This window comes from Mustelus asterias, unplaced genomic scaffold (assembly GCF_964213995.1).
Source record: "Mustelus asterias unplaced genomic scaffold, sMusAst1.hap1.1 HAP1_SCAFFOLD_195, whole genome shotgun sequence".
NCBI lineage: Eukaryota > Metazoa > Chordata > Chondrichthyes > Carcharhiniformes > Triakidae > Mustelus > Mustelus asterias.
This window is the reverse complement of record NW_027590188.1, coordinates 267673-291849: the sequence shown is the minus strand read 5'-3', so window position 1 is coordinate 291849 and position 24177 is coordinate 267673. Positions and strand designations below refer to the sequence as shown.

Below are 24177 nucleotides of genomic sequence, written 5' to 3'. Positions count from 1 at the left end.
GCGCCTCAGGGCCCAGCCAGGTGGGCACAGCGCCTCAGGGCCCAGCCAGGTGGGCACAGCGCCTCAGGGCCCAGCCAGGTGGGCACAGCGCCTCAGGGCCCAGCCAGGTGGGCACAGCGCCTCAGGGCCCAGCCAGGTGGGCACAGCGCCTCAGGGCCCAGCCAGGTGGGCACAGCGCCTCAGGGCCCAGCCAGGTGGGCACAGCGCCTCAGGGCCCAGCCAGGTGGGCACAGCGCCTCAGGGCCCAGCCAGGTGGGCACAGCGCCTCAGGGCCCAGCCAGGTGGGCACAGCGCCTCAGGGCCCAGCCAGGTGGGCACAGCGCCTCAGGGCCCAGCCAGGTGGGCAGAGTGCATCCGGACCCAGCCAGGTGGGCACAGCGCCTCAGGGCCCAGCCAGGTGGGCACAGCGCCTCAGGGCCCAGCCAGGTGGGCACAGCGCCTCAGGGCCCAGCCAGGTGGGCACAGCGCCTCAGGGCCCAGCCAGGTGGGCACAGCGCCTCAGGGCCCAGCCAGGTGGGCACAGCGCCTCAGGGCCCAGCCAGGTGGGCACAGCGCCTCAGGGCCCAGCCAGGTGGGCACAGCGCCTCAGGGCCCAGCCAGGTGGGCACAGCGCCTCAGGGCCCAGCCAGGTGGGCACAGCGCCTCAGGACCCAGCCAGGTGGGCAGAGTGCTTCTCAGCACGTCAGGACCCTGCCAGATGGGTACAGCGCTTCAGGGCCCAGCCAGGTGGGCACAGCGCCTCAGGGCCCAGCCAGGTGGGCACAGCGCCTCAGCACCCAGCCAGGTGGGCACAGCGCCTCAGGACCCAGCCAGGTGGGCACAGCGCCTCAGGGCCCAGCCAGGTGGGCACAGCGCCTCAGGGCCCAGCCAGGTGGGCAGAGTGCTTCACAGCACGTCAGGACCCAGCCAGGTGGGCACAGCGCCTCAGCACCCAGCCAGGTGGGCACAGCGCCTCAGGGCCCAGCCAGGTGGGCACAGCGCCTCAGGACCCTGCCAAGTGCATACAGCGTGTGCAGATCCTGCCAAGTGTGTACAACGTATCGGGATCCTGCCAGGTGTCTACAGCATTTCAGTGTCTCAGGCTCTGGCCAGGTGAGTGCAGGGTTTCTCAGTGAATCAGGATCCTGCCAGGTGAGTGCAGGGTTTCTCAGTGAATCAGGATCCTGCCGGGTGAGTACAGGGTTTCTCAGTGAATCAGGATCCTGCCGGGTGAGTACAGGGTTTCTCAGTGAATCAGGATCCTGCCAGGTGAGTACAGGGTTTCTCAGTGAATCAGGATCCTGCCAGGTGTGTACAGGGTTTCTCAGTGAATCAGGATCCTGCCGGGTGAGTACAGGGTTTCTCAGTGAATCAGGATCCTGCCAGGTGAGTACAGGGTTTCTCAGTGAATCAGGATCCTGCCAGGTGTGTACAGGGTTTCTCAGTGAATCAGGATCCTGCCAGGTGAGTACAGGGTTTCTCAGTGAATCAGGATCCTGCCAGGTGAGTACAGGGTTTCTCAGTGAATCAGGATCCTGCCGGGTGAGTACAGGGTTTCTCAGTGAATCAGGATCCTGCCAGGTGAGTACAGGGTTTCTCAGTGAATCAGGATCCTGCCAGGTGTGTACAGGGTTTCTCAGTGAATCAGGATCCTGCCAGGTGAGTACAGGGTTTCTCAGTGAATCAGGATCCTGCCAGGTATGTGCAGGGTTTCTCAGTGAATCAGGATCCTGCCAGGTGAGTACAGGGTTTCTCAGTGAATCAGGATCCTGCCAGGTGTGTACAGGGTTTCTCAGTGAATCAGGATCCTGCCAGGTGAGTACGGTGTTTCTCAGTGAATCAGGATCCTGCCAGGTGAGTACAGGGTTTCTCAGTGAATCAGGATCCTGCCAGGTGAGTACGGTGTTTCTCAGTGAATCAGGATCCTGCCAGGTGAGTACAGGGTTTCTCAGTGAATCAGGATCCTGCCAGGTGAGTACAGGGTTTCTCAGTGAATCAGGATCCTGCCAGGTGAGTACGGTGTTTCTCAGTGAATCAGGATCCTGCCAGGTGAGTACAGTGTTTCTCAGTGAATCAGGATCCTGCCAGGTGAGTACAGTGTTTCTCAGTGAATCAGGATCCTGCTTGGTGTGTACAGGGTTTCTCAGTGAATCAGGATCCTGCCGGGTGAGTACAGGGTTTCTCAGTGAATCAGGATCCTGCCGGGTGAGTACAGGGTTTCTCAGTGAATCAGGATCCTGCCAGGTGAGTACAGGGTTTCTCAGTGAATCAGGATCCTGCCAGGTGAGTACAGTGTTTAAAACTGTATCAGGGTCCCGCCATGTACGGGGTTTTGTGAATTTAAGGAAGTGAAGCAATATCCCTATAATTACAAGAAATGTCAGAAGTCACATGGATTGAATCTTACATCGATGCTGAATTTACAAGAATTGATGATTTCCAAACAAGTTTTAGTCCTGCTTCTCGACCCTATGAATTTCTGTATCTCTAATTCTGATAACCTCGAGGCAAAGATGTATTTTCAAATACCCAGCTTCTCACAAGTCAAATGAATTGTCTGAAATCCCCATTTCCTCCCTTACCTTTCAGGTGGCTGGGTATTTCTGATAATTCTTCTCCAACTTTCATATAATTAATTGGATCAGAACCTGTTGAAAAGAATTAACTTCCATTAAATCAGGTCTGTGTAATATTGTAGTAAAGTTTGCAGTGTTTGGGTCTGAAACTGAATTCAGTGTGATTTTACCATACCAAGTTCCTGTATTTCTCTCAGTATTGTGCCCAATTTCCGTAAGCTGTGGTGCATTTTCACAAAGGATTCCCACATCATCCTTCGAGCCCGAGATCCTTTCTCCATAACCAGATTGAGGAGAAGTTTGGCACTGCCCGCCCTGTTTCCGTTCTGCACGAGCTCACTGACTTTCTGTGAAGAATAATAATGAATATATTGATGAGAGGCGTGAACGATAAACACTGGGAAAGGGAAGGAAAGGACTTGCTCAGGGATGGGATTTCCCAGTTGTTTTGAGGAAGGAAGCAGCGACTTCTTTAGGTGAAATGTCATTCTGAAAAGTGATGAATATTCTCCACACATCTTGATTCCATCATTCCTTCAAATGAATGTGAATAAACTAAATTTAATAGCTGGAATACTGCTCTCAGTTTGGCACACAAGTGATCCCGTGCTGCAGCTGTCTCAGGAATGACCACAGATGAATCAAAACATTGTTGATTTATCAATCACGAAAATCAACCAACGATAACAATTCAATCATTTTCACATCATTAACTGAAATATCTGAAACCATTATTTTGCATGTTTACAGTGAGTGTGAAATGTCACTAACCATGTTCACAAAGTTTTAACATTCATCACCAGTTTACATTCAGAGTTTACAACCCACAAAAAGAGGAGAAATCGGACCATGAACCCAATACAAAGCAGGGTGCACAGAAATGTCTTCAGGAGGTGAGGAAAGTCGAGAGGCAGAAGGGACAGTAAGACATCGGAAGTCTCAGCCTCGAGTAGTGGTCTGAATGAGGTAGTGCACAAAGAAGGGTGCACGAACCGCAAAGGGAAGCTTGAAACAGCTGTCAAAATGTTTTTTTAAAATTTTTCTATTCTGCAAAGGTTTTCTGAAAAAGTAGCTCAGGCCAATTGTGATGGTATTGCATTAAGGTTAACAAATGATTCAAATAAGGGAAAGAATACACTTAACTGTTAAACATCCCCTGAAGACCTTTGCTTGAATAAACTCAGAGCAAAATCCTCTTTTGGTGACAACAGTCCTTATAGATGTGATCCATAACATTCCAGTAACTTTATCACACAACGCCCTGTGGCTTTAGGGTGTTCTTCAGCAGTTTAAAGAAAAAGGCTACAGAGTAGATGTGCTCAAGATGCTGATGTTTCCCTGGGGAGGAGTGCCATCCAAACCAAGAGCACATGGTCAGAGTTTCACTCGGTTACGGATTATTTCGGACCCTCCATTATAGGAAAATAAAAACAATTAGAAAACTGTCCTGAGAATATATCCGGATGTTACTGAAGATGAATGGTTTGATGTTATAACAGAGATTTGAGAATTTAGGACTTGTTACAATAGAGTTGTGAAGATTAAATGGCAAATCGATTGTGGCCGTACGCTGAAGTACATGTTTACGGATTGTTTCCAACATTCAGCCAGAGGTCACACATTTACAGTCTTATGGGTCAGACTGGATATTGTTTTAGTGTAAAATGGTTAAAATATGTTGTTGTGATGTAGAAGTTAATTTTATTTTGTTGATATATTGGATAATAAATTAATAGCAAAGGAGAGCAAGAAGCAGGACTGGTCCAACTGGATGGGATATTAACTAACAGATAGTAAGCGTAAGGTTCGGGTTAGAATAAGTGATTGCTGGAGAGGAAAGTAAACGCAGGATCCACCTTGGAATGGTTGTTTATTTCTGTACTCATTATTTCTCTCATTTTCACAATTTGAGAACCATGTGACAGGATTATGGGACCTTAGAAGAGGTCGGAATCTCTGTGGTGGGGCCCCCAGATGGGCATCCCATTACACCAATGAAATACCCCTGTGAAGCTTCCTTCCTGCCCCACTGGAACTTTACAATAGTTGGGCAATGCCTGTGTGCGGCAACTTTCAGCTAAACTTTGGCTGCTTGGAGAGGGCGTCCTTTATGAATGCTCCTTGATTCATGGATGGACCCTGGCAGCAATGACTAGCGCTTCCAGCTATGATCAGCGATGGAAGGTGAACCCACTAATTGCTGGGACCTGCCTGTCATGCCCTGGCATGGCTGAACAAAAGGCAATCTTGCCTTGAAGGGAAGCTCAGCATGAAGGTGCCATCTCCTTTTTCCTGCAGTCACAGCAGAGATCAATTCCAACACTGACATTACTGAGCCTGTAGTGCAAATGATCCATTGATTAAGCTATTAGCTCTGGGAAGCGAATCTCAGTTGGATACAAGTCCCAGCAGTGACTTCTTAATTGACTGCTGTTAATAAAATGATGCCCAGGGCCATATGGTCTACCCAATCAGGGTTGGCTCATGTTTTGACCCCGAGCAGCGAGACATTGTACGCTTTTGGAAATTTAATTCCAACATCTCATAAGCAAGTGGCCAATTGTGCAAGAAGATCCTTCGTGAGACTGAATGATAGTCAGCTTTGATCATGCCAAAGTAAGTTATCTAGATTTAATTCAGATAATAACATATCAGAAATTTGACCAGCGAATTTTCAGGATGTTTGGGGGAAGGAAGTTTCTATGGCTGGGATTTTACAGGCTATTTGGAGATGGGCTGCCAGGCAGCAAAATGACAGACGAAGGCATTTGATGGCATTCCAGATGGTGGCCTCAAAATCTATTCTCGGGCAAGGCCTCTTTTTTGGACACTATTTGGTGCACAGATGGGCCTATCCTTTGGGGCAATAGATATGCCAAGGCATCGGTGCTGCCTGCCCTCAAAGAAACCCGGTCTTTCTGGGGTCTGGTCTCTCTCTGGCCCCCAGACCTAACTTGTCTGAATTTCAGGGCTCATGGCCATTGACCTGCACTCACCCTCCAGATGCTGCTTATGGCGTTGCTGCTGAGGTACCGGCTGTCTGACTGGGCTGACAGGTTTGGGTAGAAGCTGCCACCTTTAATAAGGACAGCAGCTTCCTGGATCCCCACCACCTGCTGAAGCAAGGTTCCTGTCAGTGAGATCATGTCACTTACAAAATAATTCTGGCCTTTTTATAGCTCCAAAGGTTCTAAAACACTGGGTTTGTCTCATTCCAAACATGGGACTGCTGTAGACCTACCGATTGGTATGATTAGTCAACAATTCAATTTTCAGTACATCATGCAAACGACAACATGTAAGAAGATGCAGTAGACAGACTGGTATTTTTTCCACATTATTTCTTTGATTCTATTCTGTAGGTTCTGTGATGTGTGAAGAGATGGAATTCAATCTACACCTTACCTGATATTCTTGTCCACTGAAATGGTCCTCGCCGATTAACATGAGAGCCAAACCTTCCACCCCTTCTTCAATCGCCTGTTCCAGTCTATCCCGGTAAAATTTGGTGAATCGGAACAACAGGTAATCGTCGCAATTTGTGAAGAACTCAGTGAGTGTAGAGTCTGGATTTGTGAAAGCAAAGAAATACCAACACATTATCAATTTTCTACCCAGACGGTCACATTCCTCTCATTCCGAACAACCGAATCCTCCTGTGAACCAGCTTATTAAAGCTGTGTTTATTTGCTTTGCTACAACACCTGGGGGAACACGTCCTGCACATGCTCAGATGTGGTATCAGAGCCTGTGACATCACAGTGAGTGACATCCCTGGGAGATCCTGTATCAAACACTTTAATTCCAAGTTAACCTGGAGAATCCCAATGCAGGCGCGGTCCCAGCTCAATGCTGCATTAAGAACCGGTAATCGGTATACACATGGAAAACTAACAGTTTCATTGGAATTTCCAAGTGGTTTCCTGACAGCCGCTTCCCCCACTCGCCTTTGCACTTCCCCCACCATCCTTACCATTTCCCCACTTCATTCAAACTTTTCCTCACATCTCTCTGCCACTCTCCATGCAGGTCCTCGCTGCTGGGTCACTTCCATAGAGGGGAAGAGAGCAGAATGGCAGAACCAGAAACAATGTGTGGAAAGGCAGATACAACACATGTGCTACTTTCCATTAATCTGTATCATCAATTCATTAAAAATGTACAATTTGTCACACAACCTAGCTTCAGTTTATTGGCTTCAGATAGATTTCTATTTTGATGTAACACTGGGAATTCTTTGTCTTTGTACTGCTGCCTCACAGCGCCAGGGACCCAGGTTTAATTCAGGCCTTGAGAAACTGTGTGGCGTTTGCATGTTCTCCCTGTGTCTGTGTGGGTTTCCTCCGGGTGTTCTGGTTTCCTCCCCCCAGTCCGAAAGATGTGCAGGTTAGATGGATTGGACATGATAAATTACCCCATGGTGTCCAAATATGTGTAGGTTAGGTGGATTAGCCATGGTAAACGTACAAGGTTATGAGCACAGGGTGGTGGAGTGGGCCTGGGAAAGATGCTCTTTGAGAGTCGGTGCAGACTCGATGGGGTGAATGGCCTCCTTCTGCACTCTGGGGATTCAATGGTTTCTATGGTTCTTTAATTTCAGTGTTCCTGAAATTTCTTGCTTTCCCGAAAAGGTCAAGAGGGCTATTTTAATCCAATCCATTTGAAAACTAGCCGCCCCCGAGTTAACAGATCCAACTATCCAGGACAAGTGGGGAAAATATGGGGACACCATCATCTCCAATTAAGTGGCAGAGCTTCCAAATAGTGATATAGATCATCGTTTCTTTTGTGCTACAGGGCCACAGTCATGTGGTAAATTAGTACTCATTAGTTTCTATTCCAATTGGATGGTTAATGCTGCTTATCGTCTCAAACCTGGATATTTCTCATTGTCCAGTCACATCAGCTGATACCCTTCACACTGTTCTATCCACCTTATCGGTAAATGAGTTGTTGATGGTAGATTCAGACCATGGCGGCTGTCCCCTCCCTTCCCCCTGACCTCACTTCAATAATGTGGAGATGCCGGCATTGGACTGGGGTAAACACAGTGAGATGTCTCACAACACCAAGTTAAAGTCCAACAGGTTTATTTGGCAGCAAAATCCACTAACTTTCAGAGCGCTGCCCCTTTGTCAGGTGGGTGGGAGTTCTGTTCACAAACAGGGCACAAAGTCACAAATTCAATTTACAAAATAATGGTTGGAATGCGAGTCTTTACAGGAAATCAAGTCTTAAAGGTACAGACAATGTGAGTGGAGAGAGCGTTAAGCACAGGTTAAAGAGATGTGTATTGTCTCCAGACAGGACAGTTAGTGAGATTTTGCAAGCCCAGGCAAGTCATGGGGGTTACAGATAGTGTGACATGAACCCAAGATCCCGGTTGAGGCCGTCCTCATGTGTGCGGAACTTGGCCTCCCGAAGATACAAAAGGCAACCACACCCGGCTGTCCCATCGTATCGGGCAATGGGATCCTGTGCGAGAACCTCTCCGGCTACGTCGAGGGCATCCTGAAACCCATTGTACAAAGAACCCCCAGCTTTTGTCACGACACTACAGACTTCCTACAGAAACTCAGCACACATGGAGCAGTTGAACCAGGAGCACTCCTGGTCACAATGGATGTCTCAGCACTCTACACCAGCATTGCCCACGACGATGGCATTGCTGCAACTGCCTCTGTACTCAACGCCGACAACTGCCAGTCTCCAGATTTTACAACTCATCCGCTTCATTCAGTGGGGAATTATGCTTCGAGCCCAAAGTAGTAGGGGAGGTCCTAAATGAATACTTTGCCTTGGTATTCACAAAGGAGAGGGATGTGTTGACTGGGAGTGTCTCGGAGGGGAGTGTTGACCCGTTAGAGAAAATCTCCATTACAAGGGAGGAAGTGTTAGGTTTTATAGGGAATATACAGACTGACAAATCCCCAGGGCTTGATGGAATCTATCCCAGGCTGCTCAGGGAGACGAGAGATGAAATCGCTGGGCCTCTGACGCAAATCTTTGTCTCATCACTGGACACAGGTGAGGTCCCAGAGGATTGGAGGATAGCTAATGTGGTCCCGTTATTTAAGAAGAGTAGGAAGGATAACCCGGGTAATTATAGGCCGGGGAGCTTGACGTCCGTGGTCGGGAAGTTGTTGGAGAGGATTCTTAGAGATAGGATGTATGCGCATTTAGAAAGGAATAAACTCATTAATGATAGTCAGCATGGTTTTGTGAGAGGGAGGTCATGCCTCACTAACCTGGAGGAGTTTTTTGAAGAAGTGACTAGAATGGTTGACGAGGGAAGGGCCGTGGATGTCGTCTATATGGACTTTAGTAAAGCGTTTGACAAAGTCCCTCATGGTCGGCTGGTGAAAAAGGTTGGATCTCATGGGATAAAGGGGGAGGTGGCTAGATGGGTGGAGAACTGGCTTGGTCACAGAAGACAGAGGGTGGTAGTGGAAGGGTCTTTTTCCGGCTGGATGCCTGTGACTAGTGGTGTTCCACAGGGCTCTGTATTGGGACCTCTGCTGTTTGTGATTTATATAAATGGTCATGGAAGAAGATGTAACTGGGATGATCAGTAAGTTTGCGGACGACACGAAAATGGCTGGACTTTCAGATAGTGAGGAGCATTGTCAGAGGCTACAGAAGGATATAGATAGGCTGAAAATTTGGGCAAAGAAATGGCAGATGGAGTTCAATCCAGATAAATGCGAAGTGATGCATTTTGGCAGAACTAATGTAAGGGGGAGCAAAACGATAAATGGCAGAACCATAAAGGGTGTAGAGACGCAGAGGGACCTGGGTGTGCAAGTCCACAGATCCTTGAAAGTGACGTCACAGGTGGAGAAGGTAGTGAATAAGGCATATGGCATGCTTGCCTTTATAGGACGGGGCATAGAGTATAAAAGTTGGGGTCTGATGTTGCAGTTGTATAGAACGTTGGTTCGGCCGCATTTGGAATACTGCGCCCAGTTCTGGTCGCCACACTACCAGAAGGACGTGGAGGCTTTGGAGAGAGTACAGAGGAGGTTTACCAGGATGTTGCCTGGTATGGAGGGGCTTAGATATGAGGAGAGATTGGGTAAACTGGGGTTGTTCTCACTGTAAAGACGGAGGATGAGGGGTGACCTAATAGAGGTGTATAAAATTATGAAAGGCATAGATAGGGTGAACGGTGGGAAGCTTTTCCCCAGGTCGGTGGTGACGTTCACGAGGGGTCATAGGTTCAAGGTGAGGGGGGGAGGGGGGGGGGAGAGAAACGCGGCGGAGGTTTGGGGGGGCACGCGGCGGAGGTTTAACACGGATATCAGAAGGACGTATTTTACACAGAGGGTGGTGGGGGCCTGGAATGCGCTGCCGGGCAAGGTGGTGGAGGCGGACACACTGGGAACGTTTAAGACTTACCTAGATAGCCACATGAACGGAATGGGAATGGAGGGATACAAAAGAATGGTCTAGTTTGGACCAGGGAGCAGCACGGGCTTGGAGGGCTGAAGGGTCTGTTCCTGTGCTGTGTTTTTCCTTTCTTTGTTCCTGGGCCACAATGTCTTCACCTTCAACAACCAGTTCTTCATCCAGACACACGGAACAGCCATGGGGACCAAATTCGCACCTCAATATGTCAACATCTTCATGCACAGGTTCGAACAAGACTTCTTCACCACACAGGACCTTCAACCGATGCTATACACTAGATACATCGATGACATTTTCTTCCTTTGGAGTCATGGTGAACAATCATTGAAAAAACTATATGACGACATCAACAAGTTCCATCCCACCATCAGATTCACCATGGACTACTCTCCGGAATCGATTGCATTCTTGGACACACACATCTCCATCAAGGACGGTCACCTCAGCACTTCACTGTACCGCAAGCGCACGGATAACCTCACGATGCTCCACTTCTCCAGCTTCCACCGTAAACACATTAAAGAATCCATCCCCTACGGACAAGCCCTCCGTATACACAGGATTTGCTCGGATGAGGAGGATCGCAACAGACGCCTCCAGATGCTGAAAGATGCCCTCATAAGAACAGGATATGGTGCTCGTCTCATCGATCAACAGTTCCGACGCGCCACAGCACCGACCTCCTCAGAAGACAAACACGGGACACAGTGGACAGAGTACCCTTCGTCGTCCAGTACTTCCCCGGAGCGGAAAAGCTACGACATCTTCTCCGGAGCCTTCAACATGTCATTGAAGAAGACAAACATCTCGCCAAGGCCATCCCCACACCCCCACTTCTTGCCTTCAAACAACCGCACAACCTCAAACAGACCATTGTCCGCAGCAAACTACCCAGCCTTCAGGAGAACAGTGACCACGACACCACACAACCCTGCCACCGTAACCTCTGCAAGACGTGCCGGATCATCGACACGGATGCCATCATCTCACGCGAGAACACCATCCACCAGGTACACGGTACATACTCTTGCAACTCGGACAACGTTGTCTACCTGATATGCTGCAGGAAAGGATGTCCCGAGGCATGGCACATTGGGGAGACCATGCAGACGCTACAACAGTGGATAAATGAACACCGCTCGACAATCACCAGGCAACAGTGTTCTCTTCCTGTTGGGGAACACTTCAGTGGTCACGGGCATTCGGCCTCTGATCTTCGGGTAAGCGCTCTCCAAGGCGGCCTTCGCGACAACGCAGAGTCGCTGAGCAGAGACTGATAGCCAAGTTCCGCACACACGAGGACGGCCTCAACCGGGATCTTGGCTTCATGTCACACTATCTGTAATCCCCATGACTTGTCTGGGCTTGCAAAATCTCACTAACTGTCCTGTCTGGAGATAATACACATCTCTTTAACCTGTGCTTAACGCTCTCTCCACTCACACTGTCTGTACGTTTGAGACTTGATTACCTGTAAAGACTCACATTCCAACCATTATTTTGTAAATTGAGTTTGTGTCTTTGTGCCCTGTTTGTGATCAGAACTCCCACTCACCTGACGAAGGAGTAGCAAGCGCTCCGAAAGCTGGTGGATTTTGCTACCAAATAAACCTGTTGGACTTTAACCTGGTGTTGTGAGACTTCTCACTGTGATCACTTCAATAACCCATGAACATTGGCCAGAATTTTATGTTGAGCAGGTGGGGACGTGCCTGACTCAGACGTGTGTGAAATCATGGGAGAAGACATTGGGCACGTGTTTCAACATTATTGCTCATGCAATATTTCAGTGGCAGACACACCTCTGACTCTTGCCACAAATCAAACTGTCAATTTAGCCCATTAAGGGGCCAATTAAATGCAGTTTTCCATGGCTCACCTGCCTTTACATTTACTGGGCAAGCTGATTGGCCAGGCAGCCTTTATGTTTTGGCTATAACCTGGGTCGAGGGCGGGATGAACTGTTCGGGCTGAAATAAAATGAACAAAACGTGGCTGGGGATAGAGAGAGGTCTGAGTTTGATTGTGCTGTCTACTCATGGGCATAGATTTGACAATAAAATTTATTTTTCACGGGTCAGCAGCTTTCAAGTAAACTGCTAGGACAGGGAAACATGAATAGGGACTGCAGGGTGGCTGGTCCCAAGATGAAGAAAAAATGTTCTTTGGAAACCAGGGAATAGAACAAAAGAAAGTTCCAGGAAGATTGTAGTCTCAAAGGAAGAAAGAATCATAGAATTCCTACAGTGTAGGAGGTCATTCACCCCGCATATCCTTTGGGGAAAATTTAGCATGGCCAGTGCACCTAACATGCACATCTTTGGAGTGTGTGAGGAACCGGAGTATCCGGAGGAAACCCATGCAGACAGGGGAGATTGTGCAGACTCCACACAGACTCCCAAGGCTGGAATCGATTCCTGGGTCCCTGACACTGTGATGCAGCAGTGCCAACTACTGTGCCACCGAACAGTGGGAATCTGAACAAGGTCATGTTCAGTGTTGTTACAGAAAGGAGCAGTGAAAGTCCCAAGAGGTACAGACAACTGCAAGAAGCCGATTTTAAATTCATTTTACAAGAAGCCAGACCTCGGATGTAATCAGAAGTTGGTGACAACTTATTGAGGTCGATAGGATTCAATAAGCTATCACCAACTTCTGATTACATTGTGTTCTGTTGACATGGCTACGTGCCATAGCGAGTTTGTGGCAAGTGAAGCTTGAATCTATGTGGTGATCCAGGGCAGATGGACACAATAAAGAGAGGCTGAAATCCTGGCAGTGTATTCTTGATGAAGACATTCAATAGAAGCATCAATTGGAGAAGATTCCAAAGCGTGCTCTTCAACAGCAAAGATTGCATCACTCATATGGAAAACAGAGTCCAAATGAAGCAATGGCCTAGTTTTATTAATGCTAGACTATTCATCCAGAAACTCAGCTAGTGTTTCGGGGACCGGGTTCGAATCCCGCCATGGCAGCTTGCGAAATTTGAATTTTAAAAATAATCTGGAATTAAGAATCTACCGATGACCACCTCATTACAGGAAAGATGTTGAAGCCATTGAAAGGGTGCAGAGGAGATTTACAAGGATGTTGCCTGGATTGGGGGGCATGCCTTATGAGGATAGGTTGAGGGAGCTTGGTCTCTTCTCCCTGGAGAGACGAAGGATGAGAGGTGACCTGATAGAGGTTTACAAGATGTTGAGGGGTCTGGATAGGGTGGACTCTCAGAGGCTATTTCCAAGGGCTGAAATGGTTGCTACGAGAGGACACAGGTTTAAGGTGCTGGGGGGTAGGTACAGGGGGGATGTCAGGGGTAAGTTTTTCACTCAGAGGGTGGTGGGTGAGTGGAATCGGCTGACGTCGGTGGTGGTGGAGGCAAACTCGTTGGGGTCTTTTAAGAGACTTCTGGATGAGTACATGGGATTTAATGGGATTGAGGGCTATAGATAGGCCTAGAGGTGGGGATGTGATCGGCGCAACTTGTGGGCCGAAGGGCCTGTTTGTGCTGTGGCTTTCTATGTTCTATGTTCTATGAAACAGTGTTGATGGTCAGCATTGTTGATGCTTCACTGAACAAGAACAAAAAGAACAAAGAACAATACAGCACAGGAACAGGCCCTTCGGCCCTCCAAGCCCGCGCCGCTCCCCGGTCCAGGATTGAATCCTGAATCCAGGATCCCCGCCCAATTTTCCAGCCTATCTACATACCAATATCCTATCCACCGAGCTGTCCCTCACAGCTACGATGCTTTGTTCATTACAACCTATTAACTCACCCCCACCCCCCCATTCCAGACCATGTGATCCCCAGGGAGAGGCGAAAACCCAGAGTGAAAAACCCCAGGGCCAATATGGGGGAAAAAAAATCTGGGAAATTCCTCTCCGACCCCCTGAGGCGATCGAAACGAGTCCAGGAGATCACAATGGCCCTGATCGGAAAATGCTTCCCAACCCTAGTCATTTCCACTTCCATGAACACCATATGAATTCCCTGCCCCCGAGACAGGTTCCCAACTATCCGCAGTCTCGCTCTGTACTGGCACCAGCAAGATGATCATAGAATGAAGCCTTGAAACGAGAAACAAGGAACAATTAGCCCGCGCCGCTCCCTGGTCCAAACTAGACCACTCTTTTGTATCCCTCCATTCCCACTCCGGTCATATAGCTGTCTAGATAAGTCTTAAACGTTCCCAGTGTGTCCGCCTCCACCACCTTGCCCGGCAACACATTCCAGGCCCCCACGACCCTCTGTGTGAAATATGTCCTTCTGATATCTGTGTTAAACCTCCCCCACTTCAAGAACAAAGAACAGTACAGCACAGGAAACAGGCCTTCGGCCCTCCAAGCCTGTGCCGCTCCTTGGTCCAACGAGACCAATCGTTTGTATCCCTCCATTCCCAGGCTGCTCATGTGACTATCCAGGTAAGTCTTAAACGATGTCAGCGTGCCTGCCTCCACCACCCTACTTGGCAGCGCATTCCAGGCCCCCACCACCCTCCGTGTAAAAAACGTCCCTCTGATGTCTGAGTTATACTTCGCCCCTCTCAGCTTGAGCCCGTGACCCCTCGTGATCGTCACCTCCGACCTGGGAAAAAGCTTCCCACTGTTCACCCTATCTATACCCTTCATAATCTTGTATACCTCTATTAGATCTCCCCTCATTCTCACTGATGTCCTTTAGGGAGGGAAGTCTGCTGTCCTTACGTGGTCTGGCCTACATGTGACTCCAGAGCGACAGCTCTGTGGTTGACTCTCAATTGCCCTCTGAAATGTCTTAGCAACTCACTAAGAGCAACTAGGAATGAACAATAAACGCTGGCCAGCCAGCAACGCCTAAGTCTCATGAATGAATAAAAAAAAGGTGTCTCAGTGAGATCAGCATTGAGAATGAAGGATTGTTAAAAGAAAATCCACAGAGGGTGCTTGAGAAACATCTGTCACATGGCCACAGAGAGTGGTGTATCTGCCCACAGTTTGCCTACTGATTTACATGTACTGTTTACTCATCGAGAACATCAAAGCATTAAATAGATTTCAGAACATGTTACCTTGTAAATATTTATATACCTAGAAAGGTATAGTTGGAGTGCAGCAGTTTATTACAATTTCTCTTTCCTTGTTTAATAAATATTTTATTATTTTGTTGAAACTTCATCAGAGGGATCAGACAGTGTGTAACCCGGGGAGGATGGAGTCAGTGAGATCAGACAGTGTGTAACCCGGGGAGGATGGAGTCAGTGAGATCAGACAGTGTGTAACCCGGGGAGGATGGAGTCAGTGAGATCAGACAGTGTGTAACCCGGGGAGGATGGAGTCAGTGAGATCAGACAGTGTGTAACCCGGGGAGGATGGAGTCAGTGAGATCAGACAGTGTGTAACCCGGGGAGGATGGAGTCAGTGAGATCAGACAGTGTGTAACCCGGGGAGGATGGAGTCAGTGAGATCAGACAGTGTGTAACCCGGGGAGGATGGAGTCAGTGAGATCAGACAGTGTGTAACCCGGGGAGGATGGAGTCAGTGAGGTCAGACAGTGTGTACCCCGGGGAGAATGGACAGATTAGCGAGAGGCAACATGGTTTTGTGAAGGGGAGGTCATGTCTCACTAACTTCATCGAGTTTTTTGAGGAAGTGGCGAAGATGATTGATGAGGGTAGGGCAGTGGACGTTATTTATATAGACTTCAGTAAGGCCTTTGACAAGGTCCATCATGGCAGACTGGTGCAGGTGAAGTTGCATGGGACCAGGGGTGAGCTGGCAAGGTGGATACAGAACTGGCTCAGTCAAAGAAGACAGAGGGGAGAAGTGGAAGGGTGTGTTTCTGAATGGAGGCCTGTGACAAGTAACGTTCCTCATGGATCAGTGCTTGAACCTTTGCTGTTCCTATATATATATATATATATATAAATGATTTGGAGGAAAATGTAACTAGATTGATTTGTAAGTTCGTGGACGACAGAAAAGTTGGTGGATTTGCGGATAGCGATGATGACCGTCAAAGGATACAGCAGGATATGGATCGTTTGGAGGCTTGGGTGGAGAGATGGCAGATAGAGTTTAATCCAGACATATGTGAGGTAATGCATTTTGGAAGGTCTAATACAGATAGGAAATATACAGTAAATGACAGAACCCTTAAGATTATTGATTGGCAGAGGGAACTGGGTGTACAGGTACACAGGTCACTGAAAGTGGCAATGCAGGTGGAGAAGGTAGTCAAGAAGGCAAAGGCACGCTTGCCTTCATCGGTTGGGGCATTGAGCTTAAAAATTGGCAAGACATGTTGCAGCTTTATAGAACCTTAGTTAGGCTGCGCTGGGAAAAATAGTGTTCAATACTGGTCGTCACACTACCAGAAGGATCTGGAGGCTTTGGAGAGGGTACAGAAAGGATGTTGCCTGGTATGGGGGGCATTAGCTATGAAGAGGGTTTGGAGAAATTTGGTTTGTCCTCACTGGAACGACGGAGGTTGAGGGGCAACTTGATAGAAGTCTACAAGATTATGAGGGGCATGGACAGAGTGGATAGTCAGAAGCTGCTTCCCAGGGTGGAAGAGTCAATTATTAGGGAGCATAGGTTTAAGGTGCGAGGGGCAAGACTTAAAGGAGATGTACGAGGCAAGTTTTTTTACACTGAGGGTGGTGGGTGTCTGGAACTCACTGCCGGGGGAGGGAGTCGAAGCAGATTCGATTGTGAGTTTCAAGGGGCATTTGGACAAATACATAAATAGGATGGGAATAGAGGGATTGGGTCACAGGAAGGGTTGGGGATTTTAGTTAATTCGGGCGGCATGGTCAGGCTAAGAGGACCCAAGGACCTGTTCCTGTGCTGTAATTTTCTTTGATGGAGTCAGGGAGACCAGACAGTGTGTAACCCGGGGAGGATGGAGTCAGTGAGATCAGACAGTGTGTAACCCGGGGAGGGAGTCAGTGAGATCAAACTGTGTGTAACCCGGGGAGGATGGAGTCAGTGGCTCAGTTCAGTAGTTGCCATCCAAAGTAAACATCCGAACACTACAGAAATAATAAAAGTAAGGACCAATTAAGCCAGGTTCGACCCTGACATTTGACTTGTCCAGTGGTATCAGCTGGAATCTTAACTCACTGTTTAAACCGTGCTGCAGTTTGTTGGGGTGTATTTTACCGTCCCACATGGCAGGAGAATCAGAGCGGGGGAGGGGCAGATCATGGAAAGGTCCGTTGATCTCGAGTGGGATTTTCTGGTTTCGTCACTGTCTGGATTCACCTTATAGCCCCCAGCTATCTATTGGACAGTACCAGAGCTCATGAGCTCCCTCCATCTGTGACTGGGATGAACCTCTAGATGGTCACTCAATTCCTCTTCCTGCTCAGACCCTGTTCTCTTTTAACTTTGTATTTGAACCACTGATTCTTGCTCAAAATCTGGAACTTTGTCCTGTATGAAATTACGATTTTATTTATTTTCTGAACCTACCTGCATTCATTTTCACTCTTGTTGAAGATGTTGGATCTGCTATGGTGGTGTTAGACGATCCCATATTCTGACACCCTATAACAAATACAATTTTCCACATAAAATTCCACCGAGAAACTCCTCATAACAGCCATACATTTTACATGTAATATTTCAGGAAATTTATTTGCGACGCGGAGTCACTGCTAATTCTGTTCAATTTTCGAAATATAAAGAGGTGCTGGAAAATCCCAACAGGTCCGGCTGCATCTGACGGAAAGAAAACAGAGTAAACATGTTGAGTCCACGATGACTCTTGGTTCGAACCCCAATGTTATCTCTGTTTCTCTCTCCACGATGCTGCCACAGCTACTGAGTTTTTCCAGCATTTTCTGTTTTTGTTCCAGATCGCCAGTATTTCATTCTTACTCGACCTGTGTATTCTGATTTGAAACGCGTCCAGGCAAGCCCAGGCAATCTGCAAATGTTCTTTCTCCATTGGGCTTGGCTTTCTTTCAGCAGCATCACAGCTAGAGACCGCTGACATTCCCTGTCAGTCCTCAATAACCAGTTATTAATAATTATAATTTAAATTATGCTCAGTTCCAGACAAGAAGCTAAGTTGTTTGAGCTCAATATAGGCAGTTCCCAATACCAGCTATCTATAGGACAATTCCAGTACTCAGGAACTCCCTGACCTGTGACGCTGATGTCTCTCACTTCCCTCTTTCTACCCAGCCACTAGAAATATTTACCTCACAAAATGCAGCATCTCTCCTGGAACCAAACATAGTTTTACTTCCAATTATTAATAAGTAGTTTCAGTTTCCTCAGGACTTCTTTGTCTGGTAAACTAACAGTCCAGGCTCAATTCCCGATCAAATCTATCCATTGTGTCATCTGGAGAAGAGCTTTTTGCTTCATTCAGACACTTGCACGTGCAAAGACCTCTGTGTGTCGGATAGATTCTAATTATCAGATTAGCAAAGTAATCTGTTGCGCAATTAATAACCGGTCTCAGTTTCCAAAGGACCTGTTTGTTTGGTAAACTCACAGTGCGGGTGCAATTCCCTCTCTATCAAATCTATCCATTGTGTCATCTGGAGAAGAGCTCATTGATTATTACAGACACTGCACGCTTCCAGGTGCAAAGATCGGTGTCTATCTGACACCTGCACCAGTCTGCCATGAGGGACCCTGTCAAAGGATCATTAAGATCATTGAAAGAATGTGCCCGCTTTGCTATGGGTACGATTGTGCAAAGCCTGACTGTGATTTACTTCAAGGTGAAAGTGAATGGAAAATTTGGGTTTGAGGGTATAAAGCTACAGGAGGATGAAGTCAGTGAGATCAGACAGTGTGTAACCCGGGGAGGATGGAGTCAGTGAGATCAGACAGTGTGTAACCCGGGTTACACACTGTCTGATCTCACTGACTCCATCCTCCCCGGGTTACACACTGTCTGATCTCACTGACTCCATCCCCCTCGTGTTACACACTGTCTGATCTCACTGACTCCATCCTCCCCGGGTTACACACTGTCTGATCTCACTGACTCCATCCTCCCCGGGTTACACACTGTCTGATCTCACTGACTCCATCCTCCTGTAGCTTTATACCCTCAAACCCAAATTTTCCATTCACTTTCACCTTGCAGTAAATCACAGTCGGACTTTTCACAATCGTACCCATAGCAAAGCGGACACATTCCGTCACGTTCGATGATCTTAATGATCCTTTGACAAGGTCCCTCATGGGAGGTTAGTTAGGAAGGTTCAGTCACTCGGTATACATGGGGAGGTAGTAAATTGGATAAGACACTGGCTCAATGGAAGAAGCCAGAGAGTGGTTGTGGAGGATTGCTTCTCTGAGTGGAGGCCTGTGACTAGTGGTGTGCCGCAGGGATCGGTGTTGGGTCCATTGTTGTTTGTCATCTATATCAATGATCTGGATGATAATGTGGTAAATTGGATCAGCAAGTTTGCTGATGATACAAAGATTGGAGGTGTAGTGGACAGTGAGGAAGGTTTTCAAAGCTTGCAGAGGGATTTGGACCAACTAGAAAAATGGGCTGAAAAATGGCAAATGGAATTTAACGCAGACAAGTGTGAGATATTGCACTTTGGAAGGACAAATCAAAGTAGAACGTACAGGGTAAATGGTAGGACTCTGAAGAGTGCAGCTGAACAGAGGGATCTGGGAATACAGGGACAGAATTCCCTAAAAGTGACGTCACAGGTGGATAGGGTCGTAAAGAGTGCCTTTGGTACATTGGCCTTTATAAATCGGAGTATCGAGTATAAAAGCTGGAGTGTTATGGTAAGGTTATATAAGGCATCGGTGAGGCCGAATTTGGAGTATTGTGTACAGTTTTGGTCACCTAGTTACAGGAAGGATGTAAATAAGATTGAAAGAGTGCAGAGAAGGTTCACAAGGATGTTGCCGGGACTTGAGAAGCTGAGTTACAGAGAGAGATTGAACAGGTTGGGACTTTATTCCCTGGAGCGTAGAAGATTGAGGGGAGATTTGATAGAGGTGTATAAGATTTTGATGGGTATTGATAGAGTGAATGCAAGCAGGCTTTTTCCGCTGAGGCTAGGGGAGAAAAAAACTAGAGGGCATGGGTTAAGGGTGAAAGGAGAAAAGTTTAAAGGGAATATTAGAACATAGAGCATAGAACAGTACAGCACAGAACAGGCCCTTCGGCCCACGATGTTGTGCCGAGCTTTATCTGAAACCAAGATCAAGCTATCCCACTCCCTATCATCCTGGTGTGCTCCATGTGCCTGTCCAATAACCGCTTAAATGTTTCTAAAGTGTCTGACTCCACTATCACTGCAGGCAGTCCATTCCACACCCCAACCACTCTCTGCGTAAAGAACCTACCTCTGATATCCGTCCTGTATCTCCCACCACGAACCCTATAGTTATGCCCCCTTGTAATAGCTCCATCCACCCGAGGAAATAGTCTTTGAACGTTCACTCTATCTATCCCCTTCATCATTTTATACACCTCTATTAAGTCTCCCCTCAGCCTCCTCCGCTCCAGAGAGAATAGCCCTAGCTCCCTCAACCTTTCCTCATATGACCTACCCTCCAAACCAGGCAGCATCCTGGTAAATCTCCTCTGCACTCCTTCCAGCGCTTCCACATCCTTCCTATAGTGAGGTGACCAGAACTGCACACAATATTCCAAATGTGGTCTCACCAAGGTCCTGTACAGTTGCAGCATAACCCCACGGCTCTTAAACTCCAACCCCCTGTTAATAAAAGCTAACACACTACAGGCCTTCTTCACAGCTCTATCCACTTGAGTGGCAACCTTTAGAGATCTGTGGATATGGACCCCAAGATCTCTCTGTTCCTCCACAGTCTTCAGAACCCTACCTTTGACCCTGTAATCCACATTTAAATTTGTCCTACCAAAATGAATCACCTCACATTTATCAGGGTTAAACTCCATTTGCCATTTTTCAGCCGAGCTTTGCATCCTATCTATGTCTCTTTGCAGCCTACAACAGCCCTCCACCTCATCCACTACTCCACCAATCTTGGTGTCATCAGCAAATTTACTGGTCCACCCTTCAGCCCCCTCCTCTAAGTCATTAATAAAAATCACAAAGAGCAGAGGACCAAGCACTGATCCCTGCGGCACACCGCTAGCAACCTGCCTCCAATCCGAAAATTTTCCATCGACCACCACCCTCTGTCTTCGGTCAGACAGCCAGTTGCCTATCCAATCGGCCAACTTTCCCTCTATCCCACACCTCCTCACTTTCATCATAAGCCGACCATGGGGGACCTTATCAAACGCCTTACTAAAATCCATGTATATGACATCAACTGCCCTACCTTCATCAACACACTTAGTTACCTCCTCAAAAAATTCTATCAAATTTGTGAGGCACGACTTGCCCTTCACGAATCCGTGCTGACTATCTCGGATTAATCCGCATCTTTCTAAATGGTCGTAAATCCCATCCCTAAGGACCCTTTCCATCAATTTACCAACCACCGAAGTAAGACTAACCGGTCTATAATTACCAGGGTCATTTCTATTCCCTTTCTTAAACAGAGGAACAACATTCGCCATTCTCCAGTCCTCTGGCACCATCCCCGTGGACAGCGAGGACCCAAAGATCAACGCCAAAGGCTCTGCAATCTCATCCCTTGCCTCCCAAAGAATCCTAGGATACATTTCATCAGGCCCAGGGGACTTATCGACCTTCAGTTTATTCAAAACTGCCAAGACATCCTCCCTCCGAACATCTATTTCCTCCAGCCTATTAGCCTGTAACAGCTTCTCTTCCTCAAAAACATGGCCCCTCTCCTTGGTGAACACTGAAGAAAAGTATTCATTCATCACCTCGCCTATCTCTACTGACTCCATACACAAGTTCCCACTACTGTCCTTGACCGGCCCTAACCTCACCCTGGTCATTCTTTTATTCCTCACATAAGAGTAAAAAGCCTTGGGGTTTTCCTTGATCCGACCCGCCAAGGACTTCTCATGTCCCCTCCTAGCTCTCCTAAGCCCCTTTTTCAGCTCATTCCTTGCTAACTTGTAACCCTCAATCGAGCCATCTGAACCTTGTTTCCTCATCCCTACATAAACTTCCCTCTTCCTTTTCACAAGACATTCCACCTCTTTTGTGAACCATGGTTCCCTCACTCGGCCATTTCCTCCCTGCCTGACAGGAACATACCTATCAAGGACATCCAGTATTTGTTCCTTGAAAAAATTCCACTTTTCATTAGTTCCTTTCTCTGACAGTTTCTGTTCCCAACTTATGCCCCCTAATTCTTGCCTAATCGCATCATAATAATTACCCCTCCCCCAATTGTAAACCTTGCCCTGCCGTACGGCCCTATCCCTCTCCATTGCAATAACAAAAGACACCGAATTGTGGTCACTATCTCCAAATTGCTCTCCCACAACCAAATCTAACACTTGGCCCGGTTCATTTCCCAGTACCAAATCCAATGTGGCCTCACCTCTAGTCGGCCCATCCACATATTGTGTCAGGAAACCCTCCCGCACACACTGCACAAAAACTGCCCCATCCAAACTATTTGACCTACAAAGGTTCCAATCAATATTTGGAAAGTTAAAGTCCCCCATGACAACTACCCTGTGACCCCCACACATATCCATAATCTGCTTAGCAATTTCTTCCTCCACATCTCTATTACTATTTGGGGGCCTATAGTAAACTCCTAGCAACGTGACCGCTCCTTTCCTATTTCTAACTTCAGCCCATATTACCTCAGTGTGCAGATCCCCCTCGAAGTGCCTTTCCGCAGCCGTTAAACTATCCTTGATTAACAATGCCACTCCTCCACCTCTTTTACCAGCTTCCCTACACTTAGTGAAACATCTATACCCCGGAACGTCCAACAACCATTCCTGTCCTTGTTCTACCCACGTCTCCGTAATGGCCACAACATCGTAGTCCCAAGTACCAATCCACGCCCCAAGTTCATCTACCTTGTTCCGGATGCTCCTTGCATTGAAGTAGACACACTTCAACCCACCTTCCTGTCTACCAGTACCCACCCTTGACCCTGATACCTTCCCCAATACCTCACCACCCTCACTGACTTCTGGACTACAACTCCCTTTCCCACTCCCCTGACAAATTAGTTTAAACCCCCCTGAAGAGCCGTAACAAATTTCCCTCCGAGGATATTGGTGCCCCTCTGGTTCAGGTGCACCCCGTCCTGTCTGTACAGGTCCCACCTTCCCCAGAACGTGTTCCAATTATCCACGTATCTGAAACCCTCCCTCCTACACCATCCCTGCAACCACATATTTAACTGCACTCTCTCCCTGTTCCTCAACTCGCTATCACGTGGTACCGGCAACGTACCAGAGATGACCACATGTTTCGTCTTGGCTCTCAGCTTCCAGCCCAGCTCCAGAAATTCCTGCTTTAAATCCCCGTCCCTTCGCTTACCTATGTCATTGGTACCAATGTGTACCACGACTTGTGACTGTTTCCCCTCCCCCTTCAGAATCTGGAAAACACGGTCTGAGACATCACGGACCTTGGCATCCGGTAGGCAACATACCATCCGTGAGTCTCTTTTGCTGCCACAGAACCTCCTATCTATCCCTCTAACTAACGAGTCCCCAATAACTATTGCCCTCCCGCTCTCCCCCTTTCCCTCCCGAGCCACAGAGACGGACACAGTGCTGGAGATCCTCTCACTGCGGCTCACCACTGGTATGTCATCCCCCTCAACCGTATCCAAAGCGGAATACTTGTTGCTAAGGGGAACGACCACCGGGGATCCCTGCACGGACTGCTTCCTCCCAGCCCCTCTCACCGTCACCCATCTGTTTTCAATCCTCGGAGTAACTGTATTCCTAAAGCTTGTGTCTATGGCCATCTCTGCGTCCCTGATGATCCTAAGTTCATCCAACTCCAGCTCCAGTTCCCTAACACGGTTTTGGAGGAGCTGCAGATGGGTGCACTTCCCACAGGTGTAATCAGTAGGGACACTGTCGTCGTCCCTCACCTCAAACATAGTGCAAGAGGAACATTGCACTGCCTGCACACCCATCCCCTCTAGATACCTTGCCAGTACCAGGTAGAAAGTGCAAAAATGAATTCAACTCACCCCTACTCGCCCTTTCAGCCTAAGCCCTGTGAGCTAAAGTCTTATAGCTCACACTCTGCTTCCCACACACTACACTGCCCGCTCCCGACGCTGCCCGCTGTATACTGCAGCCTACCTTTTATACTTCACGCGCTTAAAAAACCCTTCCCAGACT

At 47.9% G+C, this 24177-nt stretch overlaps 1 protein-coding gene across 6 annotated transcripts in view; it reads right to left on the bottom strand.

Moving 5' to 3' along the window:
• The window catches only part of LOC144485489 (NACHT, LRR and PYD domains-containing protein 3-like), an 85952-nt gene that overhangs the window by 38491 nt on the left and 23284 nt on the right, over positions 1-24177 (bottom strand). For 5 of the 6 annotated variants that reach the window (XM_078203625.1, XM_078203627.1, XM_078203624.1 and 2 more), the window contains 4 exons: positions 17421-17495; positions 5961-6121; positions 2731-2902; positions 2562-2627 (listed from right to left, as the gene is read on the bottom strand). In XM_078203625.1, the coding sequence (XP_078059751.1) occupies positions 2562-2627; positions 2731-2902; positions 5961-6121; positions 17421-17484 (463 nt within the window). In that variant the 5' untranslated portion in view covers positions 17485-17495. The remainder of the gene's footprint in view (positions 1-2561; positions 2628-2730; positions 2903-5960; positions 6122-17420; positions 17496-24177) is intronic. The other variant, XM_078203628.1, reaches the window with a different exon arrangement.